Source organism: Pezoporus flaviventris, unplaced genomic scaffold (genome assembly GCF_033815535.1).
Source record: "Pezoporus flaviventris isolate CSIRO_AGI_PZ_B2104156 unplaced genomic scaffold, CSIRO_AGI_Pfla_v1 ptg000071l, whole genome shotgun sequence".
Classification (NCBI taxonomy): Eukaryota; Metazoa; Chordata; class Aves; order Psittaciformes; family Psittacidae; genus Pezoporus; species Pezoporus flaviventris.
In genome coordinates, this window is record NW_026892619.1 from 510,747 (window position 1) to 531,371 (window position 20,625).

A 20,625-nucleotide genomic window follows, 5' to 3' on the forward strand; every position below is an offset into this window, starting at 1 on the left:
CTGCTCACAGCACTCTACAGCATGAGCTCAGCAGCAGTTTGGGACCAAAGACTTTGGCTCAGCTGCACCACCCAGGAGCTAAGGATTGTCTGTCAGTGTTCACTGGATGCTGATAATGCCCATTGCATTCAGGTGTAAAATTCGTTGCTCACATTGGCACCCACAGTATTAAAGCTGCTAGATACTGCCTTGTCTGTGCTGTGAGTGCAGATAACCTGGGTGGAAGAACCAAGATCATAACTTGGTTTCCTCGCCCTCTCCTCCCTGCTTTCCTGCCCTCTCTTTCTCCTGCAGCACTGGGAGTTTGCCCCAAATAGCGTTCACTATCTGCTGAGCCTGTGGCAGCGCCTGGCTGCATCAGTGCCCTACGTTAAAGCCACAGAGCCTCACATGCTGGAAACATACACCCCAGAAGTCACAAAAGCTTACATCACATCCAGGCTGGAGTCTGTGCACATAATCCTGAGGTAAGCAGAGCAGAGGGATGGCAGCAGCCTGCCTGCCAGCACCAGGCTAACACAGCAGGCTCCAGTGTGTTTCCATTCTGAATTCCTGTTTAGAAATGGGTATGGCTGCAGGAAGTTCTGGGAGTCACCATTGGTTCCTAAGGCTGGTTCACCTAAACTGCATGTTCTGCCTCTGAAGTTTGTTTTAAGATGGCTTTTTTGAGACCTTGCTCAATCTCCAATGGCTGAGATTGACCTGAGTGGTCTCTGGTTATGTTTAGAATTCATCTTATCAAACATCTGCAGCATACCATTTACACTGCCAGCAGAGAGGAATATGTATACAAAGTGTGACTCGGTTGTTAAATCTCTGCTGTAGGATGGCAAAATTACCTAAAAGTATCTTTTGTTTTCCCTTTGAGTGTTAGTGCAGCCTACAGGACTGTTAATGCCTGAACTGGTGTGGGATGAATTCCACCTTGTGTGTGTTTGTGTTTGATGAAGACAAATGATCAAATAAACTAATGCCTCTCCTCAGGAAGACTGACCAGCTTATACCGTTTTAGGTATCTTAACAGCACGGTTACCTGGTTCTGGAGTTTGCAGTAAACTTACTGTTGAGGTTCGTGTAATCTTTTGTAATCTGCTTTCTTGCTCCTTAGGGATGGTTTGGAGGATCCACTGGATGATACTGGCCTTGTACAGCAGCAGCTAGATCAGCTGTCCACCATTGGCCGGTGCGAGTACGAGAAGACCTGTGCTCTGCTCGTGCAGCTCTTTGACCAGTCAGCCCAGTCCTACCAGGAGCTGCTGCAGAGTGCCACTGCCAGCCCCATGGACGTTGCTGTACAAGAAGGTGAGCGTGCTTGAGAACTGTGGCCTATGAGCTTGCAGTAGGTTGCCCGTTCTCCTGAGCACCCTGTCAGAAGCCTGCACTCATGGTGAAAGCCCTGCACCCAAAGCTGGGAGGCAGATCTCACAAACAGGGTGGTGCTCGTAAGGTGTAGAATATTTTTGGCTGTAGACAGACACAGCATTGCTGCTGAAGATATTGCTGTCCTACAGCTGACTCCATTCCTTTTGGGGGGAGATGTAGCACTTCCTTCCCCAGGCTTTCAGAGATGAGTTCTGAGGATGTTCCCCCATCCAGAGGTGGTCAGCACTGCCTGGCCCCCTCCCTCTTTTGTCAGTGGCAGGTTATGGAGTGCTCATTTGAATCTCCCCACTGAGTACGGGACAGAGACCTCCAGCTGCTTGTTGGTAGTGAGTAACTGGGAGTGAGGTTTTCAGCTGATGCCGGTGCCTGAAGGATGAAGGATGCCCACAGTGTTGGGTGCATTCAGCGTGCAGGTTTTGTACTTGCCTGGCTGGTTGGTTTGAGAATTGCTTAATCCTGGTTGTAAAGAAACAGCTCCTTTGGAGGCTAAAGTTTAGCTGTGTTATTCCCCTTCTCTGATAACATAGCTGGCTTCCTTGTCTGAGGAGGAGTTAGGCACATCAGCACAGGTGTGGAAACTGTTCCTCTTCCTTTTGAAGCAGTATTGTCTGATCTAACACAGCACTTCTTTATTTCTCTTTGTATGTGTGGGCAAAGCTCCACATGAGGTTGTCTTCTCCACCAGCCACATGTACTTTGAAAGAATAAACACTGCCTGCTGGTGTCTACATGTGTTGAAACACCCTGAACACAGTTTTACAAGTGGCTTTCTGCAGTGGAATAGATTTAAATAATGAAATCTTTCAGGCAGACCTCACGTTCTTGTTTCCTTTCTAGCAAAGCTGTGCCTGCAAGTGGAAAACGGAGTAATTTGGGTATAGATGGGCACAAAAGCAGGAAGATCCTCCCTCTGAATCCTGCCTTTGCCAAAACAAAATGCACCTTCCTCCTTGTGATGGGCTGGTTGTGATGTGTCTGTTGGTTGCAGGGCGCCTGACATGGCTCGTCTATATCATCGGGGCAGTGATCGGTGGCAGGGTCTCCTTCGCCAGCACGGATGAGCAGGATGCGATGGATGGCGAGTTGGTCTGTCGGTAGGGATGCTCTTTTCTAGCTGCACCACCACTGAAGACCACAAAAGAATTGCCCTCCTGAAGCTGCCACCATGTTCTTCCCCTCTTGTCACTGAGCAAGTGTGGAATTGGCCACCCTGGAAGAAGAGATTGGGGCGCTGGCTGGAGCCACTCAGCAGCCTTCTGCTGTGGCTTGGATAAATTGGGAGATGTGGGTCATGAGAAAGAGAATGAGGGAGGAAGAGCATGTGAGAGGGGGATTACACCAGGCTTAACTGCATGCATTGAAGCAGAACTAAATGCATGATGGTTATTTGCTGGGGTGGGGGGAAAAGTCTTTTTCCTAGTTAATGATCCAAAGTGATAAATACACTGTGAATATTGTAGTTCTCCTATAGCTTTAACACATCATCTAACCGATGCTAAATATTTGGGATTGTAAATCCTCTCTAGTGCAAGCTTTATTTTGTGGATGTGAGAACACGTAGAGCGACCTTGAGTCACACTGAGTGCCTTCTGCTCCAGAGCCAAATTGCTCCGCTTGGAAGCTAGGGTAGGAAAAGGATGTAACTGGGAGTGTATGGAAGCTGGCTTGTTGGTGAGCCAATGGATAACGTCAAGCCCTGGCTTCCCATGTAGCTGATGAGTTACTGAAGGGGAAGTGGTGAGACCCTGCATATATTTCAGCTGCTTCAGAGCCAGCATATGTGAGAGATGTTCAGAAAAGTCTGTTTTATCTTTTCCCACTTTGTGCTTTGTGGCACTTGCCAAAAAGAATCTCATTGCTTTTGCTCCCCTGCTCTGCTGCATATGTGTTACCTCAAATCCCTTCACCCCTTCCTTGCCAGCCAGGCCTGCTCACTGTGCACAGGTCACAGCAGTGCTGCTGCTGAAGTTGGGGTTGGCGTTTAGAGTCTGGCTCTTGTGAGGGGAGCACATTGCTCAGGTGGTTTTGATGGACCAGTCATGGGGCAGTGCTCTGAAGCACCTGAAAGTCACTTCTGCAGCAAATTAAATCCAGGGCCTTGCATCCCTGTTAAAGGGATACGGAATCCTTACAACAGCCTTGTGCTGAGGAGGAATGTGCCCTAGTGAGAGTTTTACCAGTTTTATCAGTTCTTGGCCCACAATGCCCACAGAAGGTAACAGATACTGTTGTACACAGCCGGGAAACAGCAGAAATCCCTCCTTTCTGCCTGTGTCCTTCTCCAAGGTGTGTTTTTCCCCTCTGTGCAGGGTGCTGCAGCTGATGAACTTGACAGACTCTCGCCTGGCACAGGCAGGGAATGAGAAGCTGGAGCTTGCCATGCTGAGCTTCTTCGAGCAGTTCCGCAAGATCTACATTGGAGATCAGGTGCAGAAGTCTTCCAAGGTAATCAGTCCTCTTGGCTGCATCTCTGTGGTGATGCAAAGTCCAGTAATACCTACCCTTTTAAAATAAGAGCAAGTGGCATTATTTATTCTCTCCTCTTTATAGCTGCAAACACTCCAGACATGTGCCAGGTGGTTTAGATGCGTGTCCAGTGTTAAACTCTGAGCTGATTTTGAACTACCCGGTTCTGAAAGTGTCAGGAAGAGCCCATGACTATGGCAGCAACCTGGAACTTGAGACCTGTGTTCAGTTTTGTGACTTGCTGAGTTTCTGCTGTGACTTCAAATGATAACTGTGGAAGTGTGTGGGTTGCACCACCTCATACACCTATGAGGAACCTGAGCTTAGCATCTGTACCTTGCTTCCTCAGCTCCAAAGTATAGATAAATATCCATCCTCTTCATCACAAGGCAATTGTAGATGTACTGGACTTTGCCTTGATGTCTCTTTAGAAACGCAAAATACCTTTTTTAAATAAAGAACATGTAAAGAATAGGAGCATCATCACTCCAGTCAGGTTCTCTTCCTTTCCAGTCACATATGGCTTTCCTTCCCCACCCCAGAGACTTTGAAGCAGTGGTATGACAAGGGGCTTAAGAGTTCCAGACAAATACACTTAAGATACTGCATGAAGCTGCAGATGGAGGAGCACAGTGATATCCCCTTTCCTTAGGCAAAGCAAGTGCTCCAGTATCTGTGTACAGTACCTGAACCTGCTGTGACGAGGGATATAAAGAGGTAGCAGTGATGAGGGCGAGTATTGGTCTGGATCAGACCAGTCAGCACAGAGAAGCTTGTGGTCTGGGAAAGTCCAGATGTGCCCCCCCCCCCCCCCAGGCATGTGTGCTGCAAAGGGAGGGCAAGAGAAGAACCTTTGATCAGAACTTGTTTTCTTGACAGCTTTTAATTGGTGTTGTTTCCCCCTTCCAGCTCTACCGCCGCCTCTCAGAGGTCCTGGGGCTGAATGATGAGACCATGGTCCTGAGCGTCTTCATAGGAAAAATGTAAGTGTTCCTGATGCAGGCATCACAGATTCCAGGGTTTGTTTGAAGGTATTACCAGGAGAACTGGCATATAAGGGAGTGTTGTTCAGTCTAAACCTAGTAACATCTGGTTACTGGAGAGAACACGGGCTTTTGTCAGGGCCTGAGCCACGCGCAATGTCCAGGATTGATTTATCCGTCGTGGAGCCACCACAATAAGCTGTACACCAGGAGAACGGATTCTCTTTGCAGTGTCTGCTCAGTAAAACCACAGTCAGGGAGGGGACAGCCTCAAGCACTCATGCCCTATCACTTGACTATTGGCAATCACCAGCCACGAAAGCTCAATGGGGAGGGGACTGCTCCTTCAGACTGTACTGTTCAGTCCCAGAGTAGTGCAGGTCCTTCCTTAAAACTCCTCCACTCTGGTAGGCACCTATTTGGCCTATTCTTGGCAGCTCTTCTCTGGACCAGACCTGTCCACTGGCTTTTTGTCATGGCTTTAGCAGCCTCCATTAGTGTTTTTGAACCAATTCAGTAGCTCCAGTGCTGACACCCAGTGCCATGTGCCTGGTGAGGTGCAGCCACTAGCTCCCCCTCAACTTCTATATCATCACCCCCATCTTTACATGCATGGGGGTGATGCGTTGTCCGCAAGGGGTGAAATGGCTCTCCTGGAAGGAGCAAGGGCTATTAGAATTCTGCAGCTGACAGTGGATGGTGCAGGTGCAGAATTGCATACGTCTGCATGTAGTCACTGCCGCAGAATTCTCTTACCCTTGCTGCAGAAACCAGCCCTGGAGTGCCACAGAATTCCAAGGGCCTGGGTATGGGCCAGTGTAGCTTGGGACCCAAGTAGTGAAGATTATCTGAAGGATAATTTTCTAGTCAACCAAATGTAAGTACAGTAATTTTATACCAATATTTTGTGGCTTGTGATGTCTGTGGTCTCGGTGGAGGGTGGAGCTGATGATGTTGGGTGGCACTTGAACTGAAGAATCCGCCGCACAGCAAAGGGGAAGCCAAGCAAACCCCTCTGATCATCCTTATTGTCCTCTTTCCTAGCATCACCAACTTGAAGTACTGGGGTCGGTGCGAGCCCATCACCTCCAAGACGCTGCAGCTGCTTAATGACCTCTCCATTGGATATCCTTTTAGAAGAGCTGTTGAGTCTGCAGAGCACTTGAACCTCAGGATGGGGGAAGAGTGACCCAGATGTTCAGCTGGAACAGGAGCACTCTGCGTGGAACAGATTTCTGACCCACCTCATCTTCTGGGTAGTGGGAAGAGCAGAGTGAGAGTGCGAGCACTTGGTCAGCGTCTTGCCTAGATCCATAGAGCCCCAGACTGGTTTGTGTTGGAAGGGACCTTAAAGCTCATCCAGTTCCAATCCCCTGCCATGAGCAGGGACACCTTCCACTAGAACAGCGTGCTCCAAGCCCTGTCCAGCCTGGCCTTGAACACTGCCAGGAATGGGGCAGCCACAGCTTCTCTGGGCACCCTGTGCCAGTGCCTCAGCACCCTCACGGGGAAGAACTTGTGCCTAATATCTAATGTAAATCTAGCTGTGGAATTCCAGTGGATGGCTATAATGTAGGTTTTCTCTTTTGGGCCATAATTTTGTAGCTTTCCATCCGCACTTAATTTGTCTTATGGTCTTCTTCCTGACAGAGTAAATAAAAATGGTCACTGCAGGTCTCTGCAGTAGAGCTTTATGCAACTTAGTTGCTCTTGAAACAAGTGGAATTGAGGCTAGAATGTATTCAGTAGTACAGACATAAGTCCCCTTCCAGGTTTGCCTTTGCAAGCATTTTAAGAAGTTTTCTGCTGACTCTGCTGCTTCCTTAACACCCCATTTACGTACAGCAGTGTTAGAAAGCTGGTGAAGCTGAGCGCTGTACAGTTCATGCTGAACAATCACACGGTGAGTCCTTCCACCTCCTGCTTCTTGTCTCACAGCAGCCTCCTCCATCTGCCTGTTGCAGCTGAGATAATCCCCTCAGTTTAACACCTGGACTCACTTCTGAAGCTTCCCTGTCTCCCAGATGCTTCCATCCTAATAGATGCCACGTATGAGCCAGGATACTCTGTGTTCCATCTCTGTTCCATTTGGAGGGGCTCTAATTATGTGGTACCTTTCATCCCCAAGGTGTTAATGGGGGGGATCTCTGCTCTCCACTGAAAGAGCCGTCTCCAGAGAGAAATGCTGCAGCCAGGCAGTGCAGCCAGGCAGTGAGCACTTTGTGCAACTTATAGCATTATATATATATATATATATATAAAAATATAACAGCATTTCACTGTTCCTGCTCTCATTCTGAAAGTGCTGATTTGGAAGAAGTGCCATGGCTTACAGTGCTTATGATAGCAGCCTTGGGCCTTGGTCACTGCCACTGTGGGGGTACTTCCAGGGTGGTGATACTCATTGTGCACACGTGGGCTGCTGGTTGAAATCAGGAATGTCAGACTGAGCAACTAAAGCCAGCAGTGAAGTGTCACATTTCTAACTCACTTCTGTGTGCGTGTGGTCATCTCATGACTCCCAGCACCACACCCAGCAGGTTTGCATTGACCAGCGGCAGCAGGCACTGTATTCCTTGAGCAGGAGATGTTTTGCAGGCAGTCCCATGTCCTGTGTTTAGTCCAGAAGCTGCATTCAGACTGCACATCATCTGGGGATACTCTTTCCATGGAGAACAATGGTAGAGTAACTGGGTTTTCAGCAATTTAATGCTTACAGGGTCCCAAGAGAGCAGACTGCCTGTCTGCTCTGGAGGCAAAGCAAGACTTCCTTGTTCATCTGGTCTTGGGGAGTTCTGAGATGAAAGATGACAGATAGCACTGCTGGCTTTGCCAGTGGGCAGGGCACGGTGCCTGTTGCCCTCTGGTGGTATGTTCTCTGAGATGCCTGGCAGATGTGGTTAGCAAGGTACCCATGTGCCTCCCTGCTTCTCATCCTTGCGTTGGCTGGGCATCAGCCAGGGGAATGAGGGCTCCTCAGCCCTCAATCCAGGAGCCTGTTCGGGGTGATGGTTCCCCTTTAACCCATCTCTTCTCTTCCCTTTGCAGAGTGAGCACTTTTCCTTCCTGGGTATTAACAATCAGTCCAACCTGACTGACATGAGGTGTCGGACTACGTTCTACACTGCACTTGGGCGTCTTCTCATGGTGGATTTAGGTACTGGAGTCTGTTCCTGGGAACCAGAGCAAAAACTCTGTGGTTTGGGGGTCAGGCTCTGCTGGGAGCTGTGAGCTCCTTCAGGAAAGGATGCTGGGAATGAGAAAAGCCAAATGGGATAAGAAAAAGCAGGGGAGAGAAGCTTGAGAGTGGGTTTGATGCCATGTCGCAGAGTACAAGTAGGCCACAGGTACATGGCACCAAGACTGGGGCGAAATTTTCCCTTTGTAATATTCCCAATGTTTTCCTGATTTGGCAGTTTGTTCTAACCCTTATCTAGAACCTGGATATTGGCATCAGTAGACCTGTGTCTGTGTGTCTCTGCCTTGAGCTCTGCAGGTCCAGCATAGGCAGGAGTCAGGGTCAAGGATGTGCACTCTGCTTCCTCCTTTCTTATCTCCCTCTTTCCTGATTTCCTTTTCTTTCTCTTTCAGGGGAAGATGAAGATCAGTATGAGCAGTTCATGCTTCCTCTCACAGCTGCCTTTGAGACTGTGGCACAGATGTTCAGTACAAATACTTTCAATGAACAAGAGGCAAAAGTAAGTTGGGCAGGATCTTCCCTGTTATCCGTGCTCTCCCTGCTGTTTCCCTCAGGGGCTTTGACATTTTCAGTTCAGGCAGACATGAGAGAACAAGTAACTCATGCAGAGTGAGAGCCATTCTTCTGAATGAAACAAGCAGATGCTGGAGGGATGGAGGCTTTCCTGCCAGTGTATGGGAAAGCAGTGGTGCACCTTGTTTGTACCCTTTGGGGTGCAGGTGGAGTTCATAGTTGGAGCCAGCTTTCCTTCTGTTTGGAATGAAAAACCCCAATACTGTCACTGCACTGGCTCAAATGAAAGAGGCACTGAAGAGGAAGAACTATGTCTGACCTGGGATTGGCATCTAGCACAGAAAGGCTGTATTCCTGTTGGGGTGGGAGCAGCTGGGCTGGTGGAGACAGGGAGGGAGAGGTCCATATGTGTGGCAAGTTTTAACATCTCTTTTCTTTTGCAATGCAGAGAACTTTGGTTGGCTTGGTGAGAGACTTGAGGGGAATAGCCTTTGCCTTCAATGCCAAGACCAGCTTCATGATGCTGTTTGAGTGGATGTATCCTTCTATTGCCCTAAAGCTTGAGTCCTCATGTCCCTCAGAGGGGAGAGAACGCTGGCTGACTGCATCCAAATGTCCTATTTTCCCTGCTGAACCCTGACTGGGGTTTCTCTTCACTTGTATAGTACTCAGTATCCTGTCTCTGAGCCCTAAAATAGGTCTGTCTGTAACCAAGTCAACCTAGAAGTCTGCTCAAAGCTGCTGTTGGGGTTTTTCCGAGTGGTCCTAAAGAGATTTGACCTGCAAAGCACAAAGGCTTTTAATGGGATGCGTGCTTCCCGGCAGCAACAAAAGCTTCTTCTCTTGCTCACCAAAGCCAACAGCAGTTGGTATCCTTGTCCTTTTGGTGAGAGCATAGCTGCTCAAAGAGCAGGCGGGCTGGGGAAGGTCAGCTGTCTGCACTGTCACATCTTTGGTTCTGGCTTCCCTTTCATTGAAGACCTTTTTGGTTCTTGTTTGTCCTAGCATAAGAAGTGTGTTTGCAACTCCTCAGCACACTGATGAAGAGGTTCTATTTTTAATTATGTTCATTTTTTGTGTGATAAAGCAGACCCCAGCAAGCAGTATCTCTTGTTTAACCCTGTCACATAAGCTGCTTCACAAGGTATGGGTGCAGTACACAAAAGTAAGCTTTTTGGTAGAAATCGTGACCTTTTTTGCTTCAAGCAAAGTCACAACATTCCTTAGCTTTCACCCTGCAGTTACCCATCCTACATGCCAATCCTGCAGCGGGCCATTGAGCTCTGGTACCATGACCCTGCCTGCACTACACCCGTCCTCAAACTGATGGCTGAGCTGGTACATAATAGGTATGAACCTGCTGCCTCTGAAAACTGGCAGGGATTTGTGTCTGTGCTGCTTCAGCCTTCGGGGGGGTGTCAGTGCCCGGCTGTGTTTTCTGTACTTGGGTTATTTATGCTCTGAAGGCTGCAAAGGGGATGGGGGGGACTGGCTCTGTGTCAGCAGAGAAGAAAATCGAACGCTTCAGATCTCATGACTCAGACCAGAGACACGATCAATAGCACTGGATTCCTTTAGTGTCTGCTTCCAAGGGCAGCAGTACAAGATGAGGCGGGCAGCTCATGTTAATTTTTAAAGCCTGTGTTTCAAATGAGCCTTGTTCTCTCCGGCAGCCAGATGAGCACTTTTGCTTTAGAGCATCAGCTCTTGTTGCCAGCAGAGAGGTACCTCTGATGCTGTTCACATCACTCAGGCTGGCTGAGCTGGCAGCGGGAGGCTGCCAAGATGTTGCTCTGGCCTTCAGCCAGCAGCACACAACCCGAGAGGAAGGGGCTGTTGTTACAGCTGGAGGAAGGGACACAAGGTTCAGGCACAGCCATTTGAGAGTCCATCCTGGGAGACTTTGCCCCAGGGCAGCAGGGTCTTTGCAGTAGGACAGTCCTGTGGAATCCATCCACTTGTTTGTCTCCGAGGTGAACTGGACACCGTGCTGAACTTCAGTTGTAAGATCTAGTCACTGCAGGGGATAAAATGCCAAGCTCTGAATTCTTGATTGTGTTATGAATAGGAGCTAGTCAGCCTGCCCTACAGTGCTGCTTCCAAGATGTTGGCTGTGTTTGTGTACAGTAGCCAAGTGACTATTGCCAAGACAGGATTCCAGCCTCCAGCTCGGAATATTCCTAGTGTCTGTGAAATACAGGCCCTTTCTTCTGTGACAGCAGAGCTGCTCTGTCCCTCAGTGCTTGTGTCCTGTCTGGCTTTGGTAAGGAGGAGCAGGATTCTCTCCCAGGCCAGGGCATTTTCATAGAATCAAGGAACCCTGGAGTGGTTTGCCTTAGAAGGGACTTTAAAGCTCATCCAGTTCCAACCCCTGCCACGGGCAGGGACACCTTCCACTGGAGCAGCTTGCTCCAAGCCCCTGTGTCCAACCTGGCCTTGAACACTGCCAGGGATGGGGCAGCCACAGCTTCTCTGGGCACTCTGTGCCAGCACCTCAGCACCCTCACGGGGAAGAGCTTCTGCCTAAGAGCTCATCTCAGTCTCCCCTCTGGCAGGTTAAAGCCATTCCCCTTGGCCTGTCCCTGCAGGCCCTTGTCCAAAGTCCTTGTTGAACCCTGGGGAGCATCCCTGGGAGGAGGGTGCCCCAGCAGGCAGCAGCCATGAAGGTGCTCCAACGTTAGCTTTGGTTTACTCCCAGGTGTGTTTAAGCCCCAATTTACGCTGTCTTTCCGTTAGATCCCAACGGCTGCAGTTTGATGTGTCCTCTCCCAATGGCATCCTGCTCTTCCGAGAAACGAGTAAAATGATAACTACATATGGTGAGTGTGCAGGGGGATCTGGGCAGCCTTGCTCTGCCCTTGAGTGCTCTGCTTGCTCGGGGAGGGAGGGCTGGGGCCCTTGCCAGCTCAGACAGCCTGGGCTGGGGAGCAGTGCCAGCCTGCTTGCTGAATGCATGCTTAGATACGGGGAGATGCTTCTGCTTGAGGTGCTGGGTAGGCAGGCGAGCTGCAGGGCAGGGTATTTGCCATGGAAAATGAGGAAGAAAATGCCAGCAAGGAGCAGGAGCCCAGCTGAGCCCCTTGTGAGTGTGCAAGGTGACATGGGCGAGCCTGTCCTTCTGCTGTCCTGTTTCCACAGCAAAGTGACATGCGGTCGCATTCTGCCGTGGGTCCTAGTAGAGCCACACTGAACTTGCAGCGGGTTCCTTAACCTTTGGCTGGGGGAACGAGTCTTTGACGCTTCCTGCTGACTCCTCAGTCATTCCTTATGGCTCCACTTTTTGTTTTCCCTGCTCCCTGGGGGAGAAAGGGTTTGGATGAAATACTGAGTCCGCTTCTGTGCTCACGCAGGAAATCGTATCCTAACGCTTGGGGAGGTCCCAAAGGATCAAGTCTATGCCTTGAAGCTCAAGGGGATTTCCATCTGCTTCTCTATGCTGAAGGCTGCACTGAGCGGGAGCTACGTCAACTTTGGGGTCTTCCGTCTGTACGGGGATGATGCACTGGACAATGCCTTGCAAACCTTTATCAAGCTTCTGCTTTCCATCCCTCACAGTGACCTCCTGGTAAGCTGAACCCGTGGTTAGCAGGGGAAGGCAGGTTTGGAAGATTACACGCCAAAGGAATACTTTAATCACAGAGAGGAGTGAACTTGTGCCGCTGCCCGGAAGCACAGCTCTAGGCAGAGGCCAGGAGGAACTTGCAGCTCCCGGATGCACAGCTGTAGGTGCTTCGTGAAGGCTGCAACACCCCCAGCAGCCAAGGACCGCCCCCCCCGGGCAGCCCTGCTGCTGCTCAGCTCTGCAGCATGGTGCACTCCAAGGCTCAGCCCAGCAATTAGCAGAATAATTCCTCCTCCATCTGTAAAACACTTCCTGTGAGTGAGGGATTGTTCTTGCCTCTGTTGCCTGTGGGCAGAGATCTGGATGCCTCAGCAATTAAAACATAACCTGCTTCCTGATATCCGCCTACAGTCTTGCTCTGATCCACACCTCATACAGAAACCCATTTTGCCCCAGAGCTTGGAGGCCCCATCAGCACAGGCAAAATACTGAGGAGAGAGGGCAGCAGATACTCCTCTCTTACTACCATAGCAGGATCTGAAAGGAGTTGTTGCCATCTCTCAGAGCGCATTTGGCACGTTCTCGATTTAATATACCAGTGGCCAAACCATTGCCCTTTGGAGACGGGGCCCCTGGTCTGGGGGCTGCTGAGAGGTCTGTGGCCCTGCTGCTGAGCACAGCACCCTGCATGTGGATTCTGATGTGAGCTGGCGCTCTGCTTGGACACCTGGGGAGCCAGGCCTATCTCTGCATCTCCAGCAATGGCATGTACTCACTCACACTCCCCATTTAGAAACAAGCAGAGCAGGGGGGAGAGATGTTTCGATAGAACAGCGTTGGGAACCTGCTGGACCATGGTTGAGCCTGTTTGAAAGGCTTTTAGTGGTGGAGAAGGGTGGAAAACATGTTGGCCCATCAGTTCTGCTGTGAGAGGTTGGTTTGTTCTCTTTCCAGGAGATGCAGTAAGCAGTTCTCAGATGATTAATGAATGGGTTGGGTCTAGCAGAACACTTTAACTGGTGGTTACAAGCTAGGATGAGAACTTAGAAGTCTTTTTCTCTCCCTTTCTCTGCAGGATTATCCCAAGCTCAGCCAGTCATACTATTCCTTGCTGGAAGTTCTTACCCAGGACCACATGAACTTTATAGCCAGTCTGGAGCCTCATGTGATCATGTACATTCTCTCTTCCATTTCAGAAGGTCTCACTGCACTAGGTAACTACTTCTGCTCTCTGTGGTGCTCTTAGGGCTTTGATTTGGAGGTGGGGAAATACTTTGGACTGCTTTGAAAGCATTTCATGTATCTGCTAGCATTTCAGGCTACCAGATAAGTCAAGACATACCTTGTCAATGGGTGGAGGAGTTTCACCTCTGTTAAAGCTGGAATATTAGAGATAGTTCATATCACAGAATCACAGAATGGGTTGTGTTGGAAGGGACCCTAAAGCTCATCCAGTTCCACGCCCCTGCCATGGGCAAGTACACCTTCCACTAGAAGAATATCAGTGAGGAATATAAAAATATATCAGAAGATGTAGCAGTGAGGAAGTTGCTGACCTGTTTAGGGTTAGGTTCTTGCTTGCAAAGCCCCTAGAAGGACCCACATGAGTGGTGATGCTTCCCTGGGAGCCCACCCAGTGCATCTGAGCGAGGGAAAACTCTGGCAGTGCCCCAACCCCTCCCTGCTTTCCTGTTCTTGCAGACACCATGGTTTGCACAGGCTGCTGCTCCTGTTTGGACCACATTGTCACCTATCTCTTCAAGCAACTCTCTCGCAGCACCAAGAAGAGGAGCACACCTCTGACCCAGGAGAGCGACCGCTTCCTGCACATCATGCAGCAGCACCCGGAGATGATTCAGCAGGTAAAGACCTGGCTGGTGTTGGGCCTTGTTGTGACACGGCACAGGAAGCTCCTTGAGTTGTCTTAGCATGATGTAATGTGGGGGCTGCATGACCCCTGCTCTACACCCCCAGGCTTTTCTGGAGCAGAAAGGTGTTATTTTTGCTAGTATTGCATCTTTTCTGTATCCATCTTCTGGTAGGTCTGATTCAGTGCCATGCTTCAGGGCTGTGCTTCCTTGTGCAAGGAACACCATTTTTTCATTTCAGATACAAAAGGAAGTAGCCAAAAATGAGCTTTTGCCCGTTTTTTTTAAATGAAAGTTACAGAAAGTGCTGGTGGTTGACAGGAATGAAGCTGTGAAATGTACCTTCAGCCAGAGAGCACGTGTGGTTCCACTGCTTTAACAGATGTGAGCCAGGGTTTGTGTAAATCCCTGGAACAGCTCAGTGGTGCCTGTGCACTCGGAGCAGAGCAGGCATCAGCAGGTCCCTGTGCTTGACAAGGCTGGAACAGACCTTAAAGTTCATCTGGCTGGACTGGAGGAAGCTCCCTAGGGCACCAGAGCCTTTGCTCCCTGCATTTAAGCACTTCATTGCCTTGTTTAAGTGAAGATGAGACAATTCCCCTGGAGTACATGGCCTGCCAGCCTTCAGCACCTCCTCCATGTGCTTTCAGTGAAAGATCTGCACCTTTTGATGGGGGTTCCAGGTCCTCATCCTGTCCCACAGTGCTGAGAGCTCCAACGCTGGGGGCATCAAAGGCGAATCATTGCTCCCGAGCTGCACAGTGCTGTGATGAGGACAGCTGGGATGGAAGGGCTGGGTTTAAACCCTCACTTTCCTTCTTCCAGATGCTGTCAACAGTGCTGAACATCATCATCTTTGAGGACTGCAGGAACCAGTGGTCAATGTCGCGGCCTCTGCTTGGCTTAATACTGCTCAATGAGAAGGTAAAACATCCCACCAGGCTCCCGGCAGGGCTTGAGGGCTTGGATGAGGCTGGAGGGAGCTGAGCCATGTCAGAGAGGGGCTGGGGCAGTCGGGTTGCGTGTCAAGGGAAGGGTGTGCAGCCCTTGGCAGCAGCCTTGGCACTGAGGAGTCCTGGTACTTTGAGGGCACCAGGAGTCACCTGAGGAGCTCTGACACGTTTCCTCCCTCCTCCGAAGAGCCTGGCGACAGCTCTGTCCCAAAGCCACGGTGGCTGTTGGTTCCTCTGGGAATTAACCCATCCTTCTCTTGTCCTGCCCAGTATTTCTCGGACTTGAGGAACAGCATAGTGAACAGCCAGCCCCCGGAGAAGCAGCAGGCGATGCACCTCTGCTTCGAGAACCTCATGGAGGGCATCGAACGCAACCTCCTGACCAAGAACAGGGACAGGTGAGTACGAGCCGGGGCTCTCCTGGGAGCAGCGCCGCGGAGGCTCCGCTCTGACGCGCTGCTCTGCCTCTGCCTTAGGTTCACACAAAACCTGTCGGCCTTCAGGCGGGAGGTGAACGACTCCATGAAGAACTCCACCTACGGCGTCAACAGCAACGACATGATGAGCTGACATCTCCCAGGCCCCCTGTACAGAGCAGCATCTCTTTGGCCTGGCCCAGAGGGGTAACCATTTCCGATGGAAAGAAAAGAGGGCGTTTCTAAATCCCTGCTCTTCCCCCAGGGCTGGATTGCGGCCCACCCATGCTCCACATCCCAGGGGAGGAGGGAACAGGAGGGGTTGTTGAGCTCACGGGGCAGGGTGCTTCTGTTTCCATGGGAAGGGGGTGGAAGGGCATAAAGCCAAGTGCAAGAATCCAACGTCTCCCAGCCCGAATGTCTGCGTGGAACGCCAGCGCTCTGCTGCAGTCTGCCTTGTATAAAACATGTACATTTTTTCATAACATTTTGAACAAGGTTTATATTGACTCAGTTTAAAAAAAAGAAAAAAAAGGAAAAAAAAAGAAAAAAAAGGCAAAAAAAAAAAAGGCAAAAAAGGGTGTGATTGGGCATTTTTACAGTCCTGGTGCACCGGTGCTGCGGGAGGGTGTGAGTGAGGAAAGCGTGGCCTGAAGCTTTACTGGGCGAGGGGTGGCTGTGTGAAAGTGCAGAGATCTATTTAGTGACAGTGTAGAGAGAAATGAAAAAACCACAAAAAAACAACACAAAAACCGAGAAAAAAAGGAAAAAGGCAAAAAAAAAAAGAAAAAGGCATTGTAAAATTCCAAAATGTATATTTTTTCTTATTAAGCCCCTTGAAATCACAACTCCCCCCCTCCTGCCCTTGTTATTAGGAACTCTAAGCCATGGCGCGTGCTCTCTCATTCGTGCTTGCTCGTGGGTGTCTCCTGTCCCCCCGCTGTCGCAGCAGTAGGCACTGTCCCCTCGTCACCCTGCTCCCCCAGGGCCCTCGCCTCCCTCCGCTCCCCCTTTCTTTTGGCTTTTAGGGTGTCTTTTCTCCCCCCTCAGCCGAGCAGGAGCACAGGGGGATGCTCCCGGGGCCCGCAGCACACGGAGGAGGGTTCTTAATAACAAGGTTTTGCCTCGCATGAAGTATCCCCCCTTTGGGAACGATTCCATTCTCTTTGGAAGCCACCACAATGTGTTTTGGATCTCAAACCCACTTCTGGAGGAAAGCAACGGGGGAGGGAACCTGTTTGCCTTGTACTTTTTCCACTATTGTTGCTGCTAGTCGTGTGCATCCCCTTGCTCAGCTCTTCCCACACTCTGTCCTCGGGGCTCTCGTTTCTCTGCCCAGGCACCACCTTCTCAGTTTATTTTATTTCCTTCATTTTGTTTTTCTCCCCGTTTTCTTCCCTCTGGCGCCTGTGTGTTGGGTCCTTTCCGCGTGAGCAGATTGCTGGTTGACTTGTAAGGGTGTTTGCTGCATACAGTGTAAGCATTGTGACTGCAAATAAAATTTCAATGGTTTCTACTGAGCAGTGTCTGGGCCTGACTCAGCTGGGGCTGTGTAGGGAGATGGAGCAGAGGCAAAGGGCAGGGTCCTGCCCCTCTGTCAGGGCACTCTCAAGCACAGGCTGAGGGAGAAGGGCTGGAGCAGCTCTGCTCTGGAGCCAGGCTGAGCGAGCTGGGCTGGGGCAGCCTGGAGAAGAGAAGGCTCCCGAGAGCAGCTCCAGTGCCTGAAGGGGCTGCAGGAAACCTGGAGAGGGGCTTTGGGATATAAGGGATATGAGGACAGGCCAAGGGGAATGGCTTTAACCTGCCAGAGGGGAGACTGAGATGAGCTCTGAGGCAGAAACTCTTCCCTGTGAGGGTGCTGGGATTTCAGGCCCCGTCCAACACAGCCCATTCCAGGTCTCTGTGATCCACCTGAAATCCCAGCGCATTCGGCGCTTTCTGGTCCAGGGCACGTCCCACAGCTGAGCACAGGGAATCCCTTCAGTGTAAAAACGTTTATTTACAGTCTGTGATGGGGTGGGTGCAGCCCTGCCCGGCCCCCGCCTGGCCACGAGCTCCCTGCCCCTCTTGGAGCTCCTCCCGTCCTCATCCCGATGCCGCTTCCTGAGCTGCCGGCTCCCTGGCCCTGCTGTAGACAGCGCTGTTCCATCCCTCCCTGTTGCGAGCGATCTCGATGGCAAAGAACTGGATCCTGGTGGCTGAGAGAGGAGAGAGGAAGAACCTGAAGTGCTCGGGATGGTGGGGTCAGCTCTGCCCTAGCGCAGGGCTGGGCACGGGGGCTCAGCTCAGCTCTGCCCTAGCGCAGGGCTGGGCAGGGGGGCTCAGCTCAGCTCAGCTCTGCCCTAGTGCAGGGCTGGGCACGGGGGCTCAGCTCAGCTCTGCCCTAGTGCAGGGCTGGGCAGGGGGGCTCAGCTCAGCTCAGCTCTGCCCTAGTGCAGGGCTGGGCACGGGGGCTCAGCTCAGCTCTGCCCTAGTGCAGGGCTGGGCACGGGGGCTCAGCTCAGCTCAGCTCTGCCCTAGCGCAGGGCTGGGCAGGGGGGCTCAGCTCAGCTCTGCCCTAGTGCAGGGCTGGGCAGGGGGGCTCAGCTCAGCTCTGCCCTAGTGCAGGGCTGGGCAGGGGGGCTCAGCTCAGCTCTGCCCTAGCGCAGAGCTGGGTACAGGGGTCAGCTCTGCCCTAGCGCAGGGCTGGGCAGGGGGGCTCAGCTCAGCTCTGCCCTAGTGCAGGGCTGGGTACAGGGGCTCAGCTCAGCTCTGCCCTAGCGCAGAGCTGGGTACAGGGGTCAGCTCTGCCCTAGTGCAGGGCTGGGCACAGGGGCTCAGCTCAGCTCTGCCCTAGCGCAGAGCTGGGTACAGGGGTCAGCTCTGCCCTAGCGCAGGGCTGGGCAGGGGGGCTCAGCTCTGCCCTATCCCGGAGCTCCGCGCACCGAAGATGCTGTTGTCCTCGGTGTAGCCGCCGCGGCAGTCCAGGCGCAGCAAGGTGCCGTAGTTGAAGTCCTCCACCAGCCCCTGGAAGCGCAGGCAGAACGGGCGCCACTTCTGGGGAGGACACGGCCCAGGTCACACCGGGGGAGGGCAGAACCCGGGTGAGCCCCCCCACTGCCCCAGCACCTCCTTGGCAGGCTCCGACTTCAGCTCCTCGGGGTCCAGCACCTCCACTCGCAGGTCCCCGAAGGCGGCCCTGAACTCGCGGTAGATTTGGTCATCGACCTTGGTCAGGTTCAGGAACTTGGGGTCGACGGAGGAGATGAGCTGCGCCGAGACACCGCAGGGTTAACGGCGACCCCCCCGGCGCCCCTCTGAGCCCCCCCCGGACTCACATTGAAGTAGATCTCGGCGTGCTGATGGGCCTTCATGGCCCAGGCCAGCTCCACGCGGGGCTGCGGAGGCAGGAGCGGGGTCAGGTGCAGGATGGGGGCAGTTTGGGGGTGATGGCGAGGGGGGGCTGTGCCCACAGAGACCGCCAGGGTCGGGCGCTCACAGGCGATGCTGTGGATCCGCAACCCCCAACGCGCCCCGGCTGAGCTCTGAGCCCCCTCGGGGCTGGGGACCCCCAGGACTGGGGAGCTGGAGCTCAGGCAGCTCCGAAAGTAGGGACCCCCCTGCGCTGCCCCCCCCCCCGGGCTGGGACCCCCGCCCCATCCCAGCACTCACATCATTGCCGAAGGCCTCGGCCGGCAGTGACAGAGCGTGAGCGGCCGCGGCGGCCTCGCCGGGTCCCTGCGCGGGGAGAAGCTGCTGAGGGACGGGACGGGGCGGGCCGGGACCCCCGGACCCCGACCGAGACCCGGCCCCGGACCCACCAGTCCCGCCGCCGCCATTGACAGCGCTGACGAAAGAGGCTCCGCCCCCCCGCGCGTGCGCCCACGGGGATACGGGAACGGGCACCGGGGGGCACGGGGGAGCGTGCGGGGTGGGCAGGGAGCGGTGGTCCAGGGCAGCGGCATCAGTGCAGGAGGCACACGGCAGGATGCAGTGGTCCAGGGCAGCGGCATCAGTGCAGGAGGCACACGGCAGGATGCAGTGGTCCAGGGCAGCGGCATCAGTGCAGGAGGCACACGGCAGGATGCAGTGGTCCAGGGCAGCGGCATCAGTGCAGGAGGCACACGGCAGGATGCAGTGGTCCAGGGCAGCACCATCAGTGCAGGAGGCACACGGCAGGACAGGGTGGTCCAGGGCAGCGGCATCAGTGCAGGGGGCACACGGCAGGATGCAGTGGTCCAGGGCAGCGGCATCAGTGCAGGAGGCACACGGCAGGATGCAGTGGTCCAGGGCAGCACCATCAGTGCAGGAGGCACACGGCAGGATGCAGTGGTCCAGGGCAGCACCATCAGTGCAGGGGGCACACGGCAGGATGCAGTGGTCCAGGGCAGCGGCATCAGTGCAGGAGGCACACGGCAGCATGCAGTGGTCCAGGGCAGCACCATCAGTGCAGGAGGCACACGGCAGGATGCAGTGGTCCAGGGCAGCGGCATCAGTGCAGGAGGCACACGGCAGGATGCAGTGGTCCAGGGCAGCACCATCAGTGCAGGAGGCACATGGCAGAAGCTGCAGGGCAGGGTGGCCCAAAGAAGGGCCTGTGACATGCCAAGCGGTTCACACAGTCATGAGGGGTCTGATTGACTCCAAGGGTGGGTGCTATTAAGGTGTGAAGGGTGCTCATTGGCTGATTGATTGATTGAATGAATGAAAGAATGATTGACTGATTGAGTGATTGATTGAGGCCCTCTGCCTGTATAAGCTGCCTTGGTTGGGGCTGCTGCTGTGTTTGGATGCTGCTCTTGGGTTGGTAATTGCATTGTAGTGACTGAGGGTGAGTTCTCTAACTCAGTGCTGGCTCCTGGGCTTCTGGGGTGAGCTGCTGGGGTTGGGGATCCCTCAGCAGGGGGTCCCCAATGAGCAGCTCCATGTCCTTTACAGACAGCATTGACATGGGCAGGCCTGTGCCTGTGATCTGGGGTGAGCATCAGCAGCATCGCTGGGGGCTGCTCCCCCTTTCCCTGTACTTCCAGCCTGGGGTTACTGCTCTGCCTTTTGTGCCTGCAGTTGAGTTGTGAGCAGGACTCCTGCATCCACCAGTCTCGCCATGGAGCAGGGACCCCGCACCCCTAATCCCAGCCCTCCCCTTCTCTCCAAGCAGGAGCAACGGCTCCCCTGAGGATCCCCTTCCTGCAAAACAGGGGCTGGTTGGGGTCTCTTTGCACCATGGGGTTAATGCTCATTGCCCACAGCTGGGAGGGAAAGGGGGTGATGGGAGGGGGGAAATGCAGGGTTGGGGGCTCTTT

The 20,625-nt window shown here is 52.9% G+C and overlaps 2 protein-coding genes across 5 annotated transcripts in view; one reads left to right on the forward strand and one right to left on the reverse strand.

Moving 5' to 3' along the window:
- XPO7 (exportin 7) overlaps positions 1 to 16,863 on the forward strand; it is a 37,457-nt gene extending 20,594 nt beyond the window's left edge. For 3 of the 4 annotated variants that reach the window (XM_061472577.1, XM_061472579.1, XM_061472580.1), the window contains exons 11-28: positions 295 to 467; positions 1,109 to 1,302; positions 2,372 to 2,477; positions 3,693 to 3,828; positions 4,759 to 4,832; positions 5,877 to 5,957; positions 6,672 to 6,735; positions 7,881 to 7,989; positions 8,424 to 8,530; positions 8,993 to 9,081; positions 9,786 to 9,893; positions 11,281 to 11,363; positions 11,895 to 12,109; positions 13,182 to 13,320; positions 13,808 to 13,968; positions 14,800 to 14,898; positions 15,198 to 15,325; positions 15,404 to 16,863. In XM_061472577.1, coding sequence (XP_061328561.1) covers positions 295 to 467; positions 1,109 to 1,302; positions 2,372 to 2,477; positions 3,693 to 3,828; positions 4,759 to 4,832; positions 5,877 to 5,957; positions 6,672 to 6,735; positions 7,881 to 7,989; positions 8,424 to 8,530; positions 8,993 to 9,081; positions 9,786 to 9,893; positions 11,281 to 11,363; positions 11,895 to 12,109; positions 13,182 to 13,320; positions 13,808 to 13,968; positions 14,800 to 14,898; positions 15,198 to 15,325; positions 15,404 to 15,497 — 2,160 coding nt within the window. In that variant the 3' untranslated portion in view covers positions 15,498 to 16,863. Of the gene's footprint in view, positions 1 to 294; positions 468 to 1,108; positions 1,303 to 2,371; positions 2,478 to 3,692; positions 3,829 to 4,758; positions 4,833 to 5,876; positions 5,958 to 6,662; positions 6,736 to 7,880; positions 7,990 to 8,423; positions 8,531 to 8,992; positions 9,082 to 9,785; positions 9,894 to 11,280; positions 11,364 to 11,894; positions 12,110 to 13,181; positions 13,321 to 13,807; positions 13,969 to 14,799; positions 14,899 to 15,197; positions 15,326 to 15,403 lie in introns of all 4 variants that reach the window. The other variant, XM_061472578.1, reaches the window with a different exon arrangement.
- Positions 16,864 to 17,320: 457 nt separating this feature from the next.
- Positions 17,321 to 19,205, reverse strand: PBDC1 (polysaccharide biosynthesis domain containing 1). Its single transcript, XM_061472609.1, has 6 exons — positions 19,144 to 19,205; positions 18,995 to 19,060; positions 18,661 to 18,720; positions 18,452 to 18,592; positions 18,268 to 18,379; positions 17,321 to 17,541 (listed from the first exon to the last, which is right to left on the reverse strand). The coding sequence occupies exons 1-6, from the start codon at positions 19,159 to 19,161 to the stop codon at positions 17,429 to 17,431; spliced, it is 510 nt and encodes a 169-aa protein (XP_061328593.1). The 5' UTR covers positions 19,162 to 19,205; the 3' UTR covers positions 17,321 to 17,428.
- Between the last annotated feature and the right edge of the window lie 1,420 nt (positions 19,206 to 20,625).

Bases quoted from the DNA above. Each gene is read 5' to 3' on its own strand.
- PBDC1 (XM_061472609.1), bottom strand. The intron at 18,380-18,451 runs GTGCTGGGGCAG...TGTCCTCCCCAG, and splicing joins AGTCGGAGCCTGCCAAGGAG to AAGTGGCGCCCGTTCTGCCT. The intron at 17,542-18,267 runs GTGCGCGGAGCT...CTCCTCTCTCAG, and splicing joins CGAGGACAACAGCATCTTCG to CCACCAGGATCCAGTTCTTT.